This window comes from Pseudomyrmex gracilis, unplaced genomic scaffold (assembly GCF_002006095.1).
Source record: "Pseudomyrmex gracilis isolate BER0280 unplaced genomic scaffold, ASM200609v1 scaffold_141, whole genome shotgun sequence".
NCBI classification, from domain to species: Eukaryota; Metazoa; Arthropoda; class Insecta; order Hymenoptera; family Formicidae; genus Pseudomyrmex; species Pseudomyrmex gracilis.
In genome coordinates, this window is record NW_018020725.1 from 173,758 (window position 1) to 180,713 (window position 6,956).

The 6,956-nt window shown below is 44.0% G+C and overlaps 1 protein-coding gene across 7 annotated transcripts in view; it reads left to right on the forward strand.

Annotated features, from left to right (window-relative positions):
- The window catches only part of LOC109857036 (Down syndrome cell adhesion molecule-like protein Dscam2), an 87,733-nt gene that overhangs the window by 70,727 nt on the left and 10,050 nt on the right, over positions 1-6,956 (forward strand). For all 7 annotated transcript variants that reach the window (XM_020432913.1, XM_020432914.1, XM_020432917.1 and 4 more), the window contains 4 exons: positions 68-247; positions 1,164-1,311; positions 2,554-2,849; positions 6,696-6,844. In XM_020432913.1, the coding sequence (XP_020288502.1) occupies positions 68-247; positions 1,164-1,311; positions 2,554-2,849; positions 6,696-6,844 (773 nt within the window). The remainder of the gene's footprint in view (positions 1-67; positions 248-1,163; positions 1,312-2,553; positions 2,850-6,695; positions 6,845-6,956) is intronic.

Sequence of the window (6,956 nt, forward strand, 5' to 3'; positions counted from 1 at the left end):
ATAGGTGCATACGTGCGTATGCATGCGAGCGCGCGGAGAGACGTGTTATCCCACTTGTATCATGCAGGTGAGACGCCGGGCGACTACAGGGAGCTCGGATACGGCGGTACGGAGGGCGCCGGGGTGGCCAGGAACGGATCCCTGATGATCCCGCGGGTATCGCGAGATCACGCCGGATTCTATCTGTGCCAGGCGAGCAACGGCATCGGGCCCGGCCTCAGCAAGCTCATTCGGCTAACGGTTCACGGTAAAATATTCACGCATCCTCTCGAGACTGGGAGATCCGGGGGATGGGGCAGAGGGTATACATACATATAGATATATATATATCTCCAACAGCATCCGGGATTCGAGAGAGAGAGTCTCAACGCGCTCCGGGTTCGGAATATAGTATATCCGGAGGATGATCGAACGGAGGTGGATTCTTGTAGCGAGAAAACGTCTCGGGGAAAAAATGTCGGTCGCGTGCGGGTTTTTTTTTTTTTTTTTTTTTTTTTTTTTTTTTTTTTTTTTTTTGTCACTTCGGGGAAATTATCTTCGGAGAAATTAACGCGAGAAAAGAGGGGGGGAAAACAGCTGCGGATGAATTAAAATTGTTATTCCACGGGTGCGTGCACGTGCGCGCGACGTGATACGTAACATGACAGCTATGAATTTAATAAATTTGTTAATTTGAATCATCATTATATTTTATACATATGTATCCGCGCGCGCGCGCGATGTATCCATCGCGCGGTAAAATTTATCGACATTGTATATATGATATTCGTCACTGGATAATTGCTTCGCATCACTGGATGAAAAGCCTCTCTGTGAAAAGGGATACACACACGCGCCGCGCACACGAACGCTTATTCCGGATAACATCATGCGTGTCGGTAATTGATCTTTTTTTTTTTACGTTCTGATCGGAAAAACAAACGCGTACGTACTCGCGGCGGAATATGCCGTGTATATTGGCTGTACAATTTGAACAAAACTGATTCGCTTGTTTATATAATTACACAAAAAACACGCGCGCGCGCGAAATATGTGACGGCGAACAAAATGTGGTTTTTATCGTCTCTCGTTTTGCTCTTGGAGATATATTTTTTTTGTTTTTGTCGTCTATTGTGCATATTGTTGGAAAGAGTTGCCGTCCTGATGAGAACTTCTCGTCACAGCGGGCCCTCAGGTGACAGCGAGGACGAGGCAGGAATCGGTGCGACGTGGGGAGAGCGTCATATTGCGCTGCGAGGCCGAAGGAGATTCGCCTCTTGATCTTAGCTGGCGTGCTCGTGACAGCAAGATCGATCCTAATTACGACGTTAGGTTCGTATAGAAATTAATTATGCACAAAAGCCCCCACAGATAGTTTGACATAGACGCGGCGATTTTATAAATGTAATTACGCACATGTCTCAATTTGACAACATAACTTTATTTCATTGTCGATTCGCGGGATGTTCGAAGCAAAAAAAGAAAAAACGAGTTAAATCCGATTATCGAGAAAAGATCTATTTTTACGCGCGCGAGATCGCGCTCTTATCGCGTTAAGTTTGCAAAATCGCAAATTCCATCTCGCGCGCGGTGCGTCGTTTTTGATTTACTCTCTCGAAAGATTTTATCAATTTCAACACTCCGTTATATAAATTTGAATTTGATAAAGTCAGAAAAGCTTTTGATGTGATTATTTTACCAGAAAATTTGGTCTAGAGAATATATTTCGCATATTTAAAACAAATCGCACAAACAGTAGGCTTAGTCCGAGCTTTTAATCCACTTTTAGTCACGGTTTCATATTTAAAGTGGATCACTTGCAAAATTCCAGATTTAATCCATTATAAGTGCACAGACAAATGGTATTTGGAAACCGTGTCGACACGGTGTTTCAAATGCAGAAAAAAAAAAAAAAAAAATAAAAAACAAATTGAATAATTTGATTTTTTTGTGTTTTTGGAGTTTAATTGCAATTATTTTCTACCGCAAAGTCAATTGATAAAACAACAAAGAAAATTTGACTCGCTTAGAGCAAATCTGGATTATTGTCAGTTTCACGGAGAAATATATTAACTTTTCCCGCTAAAGGCAAAGTGGTCTTTTCCGGTATAAGCGCATTCGCGCGCTGCCGACGACGTTGCTGCGTCATTGCTTTGATAGCGAAACGAACCTTCTGCTTTGTGTTGTGTGTCGTACCGGAGTAATCTCTCCACAGTGTGTATATACAATATTAGTAATCTATAAAATATTCTTCTCTCTTCGAGTCTCGCCCTGTGTCCGTGTGTACTTTTAATGTGATTAAATTCGCTGCAGCATCGTGTCAGCCGCGAAATAATCAAGCCGCGAAGCTTTTCTATTTTGATCACATCCATTTTAAAATTCAAGCTTCGAATGTAATTTGTTTATACGCGTCAACAATACTCGGGAAATCAGGTCGCCGGATTTCTCAGAACGCGAATCTTAACGCGGTTTCGGAATTGCGGCGTCGGTCTGTTCGCTTTGATCGTTCTGCGTGCGTATGTATATCGATTAATCGATACAGCGACCGCTACCCTCGCCGCGTTCCCTATTTAGATACGCGGTGGATAATACGGCGGACGCGTCGGGACGTGTTACCACGGAGCTGCGGATCATGCAGACGAGCCACATGGACCGCGGCGACTACGTCTGCGTCGCCGCGAACGCCTACGGTCACGACAAGGCGACGATCCACCTGCTCGTGCAGGAGCCGCCCGATTTCCCACGCAATCTGCGCGTAACCGAGCAGGGCAGTCGGACGATACGGCTGACCTGGTCCTCACCGACGACCGATCTGAGCCGTGCCACCTCGCCCATCATCAATTACATCGTGCAGTACAAGGAGGCGCAAGGTATACACACACACACACACGCACACACACACGCTCTTTCTTCTTTTCCGTTTTGTACACGCGGATCGAGAGAATCCACGCGGATTTGTTTTCTCCATTTCTCCGCTGACTCTTCGATCGTCGGTAATAAAAAAAACAACAATCGACGAATTTGATGTTTTATTAATTCAACGCGGAGATTCTTTTCGAGAGACATTTTAAAATTCTATTAAATCCGTAATGGAATTTCGATGCGAATTGTCGCAATCTGGTTTAATGTGTATTTACGACAATAATAATATTTTTCCTGAGAGAGAAAATTGCGGACTTAGCTTTTTAGGGAGAAGGCGGACGTCTTAGTGTCTGTACTTTCGATTACATTACGCGCGCAATCTATTTACGAGGAGCGCGAATATAAAGTGACAGATGAGATTATTCTGTGTGCGGATTGCGCGAGAAAATGTTCGTCTTCCTTTTCTTCTCGCGACGTGCCGCGCGGCGTACAACGGCGTATTACGGACGGGGGCGTAAGAAATCCTTCGATTTTATTCAATTTTATTAACCGGGGATTTATTTTCCGCATTAAACCACACACAAAAATAAAAGAAATCCTGCAATTTACGCGCTTTTAATTTCGTTCGATTTCGATGCGCGATGGTGGAAATTAAAAATCCTTGTATAATTTTCCGTATTTACTTGTTGGTATACGCGATTAAAAAAAAAAAAAAAAAAAAATCGCAACCGGCTCCGAAGTAAATATCGCGTTATTACAGCGCACACGTATCGGTGGAAATAATATCGGAGATTTTTTTTCGTGCTTGCTCGCGCAAAAAAAGAGAGAGAGAGAGAGAGAGAGAGAGTGAGAGAGAGAAAAAGGAGGAAAGAAATGTCGATGTTAGCGTATTACCGGCGTACTGCACCCCATTACATTCTCGATCCATCGTCATTATATAAGCGCTGCGTGCGTATTCACACACGCAGCGCAGAGCGCTTGGCACCTCTCATCATCTACACGCGGAAATATCACACGGGCGGCGCGTAAAAAAACACGCGCGCGCGTTTTTCGAGTTAACACCGCGACGTCTTCTGCGGTTGCCGCGACGCGTTATTTCGCGAAATAACCGCCGTCGGTTTTCACCACCGCGGGAGTCATTAATCACTTATCCTCTCGACATAGCCTCATACTCTCTCCTTTCCTTCCGCGCGCGCGTCCCGTTCCATTATTTCGTTTAGGATTTATTTTGAAATTTACTTCATGGCTTTTATACCACCAGCGGACCTTTCTCCTATTTTCCTTCTCCTCTTCCTTCTCCGATCGCCGTCAGCCGGTGTATGTTTGAACGAACGCATGTCGAAACGATCGAAATTCTATTAACGCGACAACATATAATACGTATCTCATTAGTAAGTAATAACTCAATCGCGCGGAATGTGTGCGCCCGCAATATAACAACTTCTTCGTAATTATTCAAAATAGCAGCTTTCTGAATAAAAGAGAGAGAAAGAGAGAGGGAGAGAAACACGGAACGCGAAGGAATGCGAAACTATCGTTTTCGCGAACAAAAAAAAAAAAGTTTTATCGAAGTGTCGATATTGTTATTAGAGTTGCGCAAACAATTCGCTCTCTGAAATACGCTCTAAATCCGTTAAACTGTCACACGTAGATTAAATAACAATCAAACAGAAATGTAAATAACGTACTTTCGTATCGGGACGATCAAAAAACTTTGTATCCGCGACGATAAAACGCGAATATATATCGGATTCATATCCTTTATGTGTGCGCTAATGAGTTTTTATACACACACACACACGTATTAGAAAAAAAATATACTTTGTGTCCTATTAACGTTTTATTTTACGGAGCAACTCTGGCAAATACGGGCTGACTGTTTTCTCTCGTAACACGCTGTTTTGTAACGTCACTTCAAGATGCACACACATCCGACGGGCATAAACGCAACGCGATGCGCCAGTCTGTCGCATGAGCCGCCGCTGTCAAGAGCAATGATAATTACATTGTGTCTCGCTCTTTCCCTCTCTCTCTCTCTCACCCCCCATTTGTAAACTCGTGTCGAGTTGATTTCGTGTAACGCAACACACCGCGAATTCGTTAACGACTCGTATACCCGTGTAATATACGCGACCGCGGGGCCAATTCCCTAATTCTTTGATGTTCTTCCGCGTGTTTGAGCGCGTTTATGCGCTTGCGCGCAATTTTCGCTTCTCTCTTTGTTGATCAATTCGTTTTCACCGACCGTCATTTGTTACATCGCGTTGTTCTCAACACACAAAACCGAGCGCGCTCGATCTTCTCCTGACGTATATATTTTTTTATGTTTATTAAATTTCACATTTTAATTGGACGGATTATATTTTAATTGGATTTAATGGAATTAATGTTATTAAATTGCAATCAGCATCGCGCGCGCGCGCGCGCGAGTTGCATTGTTAAGCGCTCTTTGATGAAAACGTCCAAATGAAGTGTCTCTTTATTTTCTGCGCGAGAGAAGCGTTCGTATGTAAAGGCATGTATGTAAGTGTGTAAGTGTTATATACATATATATATATATATATATATATATATATATATATTTATATATATATATATTTATATATATTATATATATACGCGAGATTTCTCCGAGGTTGGCGGTTTTCATTACGACAGCCAAGTCAAAGTTTTCTGTAAAGTCGTTTGCGAAATCTTCCCGCGCTTCTCCGTCTTTGTTTTACACCACCACCACCACCACCACCTCCTCCTCCTCCTCCTCCTCCTCGACTACACCGGCGCATCTTTTCCCCTTCCCGCTTCTCCTTTCGCTCACTCTATTTTCATGCCACAAACTTCTCTTTGAAACCGCCCCTTGCCCTGGCCGCTCGTTAACTTTGGATGTCCTCATTTACGCCTAATCGACTCGGGAAGAGGGAGTGAGAGAGATGGAGAGTCTCCCCCGCACCCGGGTGTTAAATTATCGAACTTAACGCACGAAGGGGCACGGGAAGCGTCGTGGTGTTAACGCGCATAAAACATGTTCTTGAGGCAAGCACCGTCGAGAATTATTATCGTCCTTAACCAAAATCGAGTCTCGCGAGGATCGAGATTTCCGTGGACCCTCGCCAAAACGATACACGATATATGTATTTTCGCGAAAACGGGAGAGAGAGAGAGAAGGCGGAGGGCGGCGTTTTCTCACATAATCGCTCTTTCCCGCGAACGTGTAATTACCATCAAAATACATCGCGGGGGATGAATTATCGCCAATGATCTGCATATTCATGCCGCGTTCGAGTAGTCGCGCTCCTTCATTACAAATTAAAACCAGAGATGATCTGCATTCAAGGTCGCGTTTGCGGGGCACGCCGCCCTCCACCCGGCAATTGTTTCGAAGTTAATTCTTCGAGCCGAATCAGCGCGCGCGCTGATCATATATTCGGACACGGCGTATCTATTCAAGAGCAAATAATAGTTTTGACGGTGGTGGTGAAGAAGCTCTCGCGGAGAGAAACTTTCGTCCTCCATTAAAACGTCATTTGCTTTGATCGATTTGTTTCTCTCGCTCGTCGCGGCACAATCCATCTTTCGCGAACCGACTGCAAACTATTAAGCCCGTATATGAACCCTTCGGACTAACGGGCCGACGTGATGGTGAATTTGCCCGCCACCCGGCGCGCGCCTATATGTAAGTTAATTGCGCGTTAAAACGTCCGGGGATTTGCGGGTAGAAAGAGAAGAGAGAAAGAGAAAGAGATTCGCCATTACCCGCGCCTCGCGAGACTCGCACCTAAAAAACAAAACAAAAAAAAAAAAAAAAAAAGAGTTCGAGTACTGCATCCTTCTAAGCGTTGTTGCATTTTGCTGGAAAGACGTGTGGCATGAGCACAACACGCAGAAGCTGGTAGCCGGAGACAGCACGGTCGCTCTGGTATCGTCCCTAAAACCCGCGACTACCTACCACTTTCGAGTGCTTGCGGAAAATCATCTTGGAACATCAGCGCCAAGCGACATCCTTCATGTCAGTATCAAACATTGTCGAAAAATCAAATCAAAACCAAAAAAAAAAAAAAAAAAAAAAAAAAATTTAAAAAACTTTTAGGTAATAAGACACGTGTACAAATATACATGAA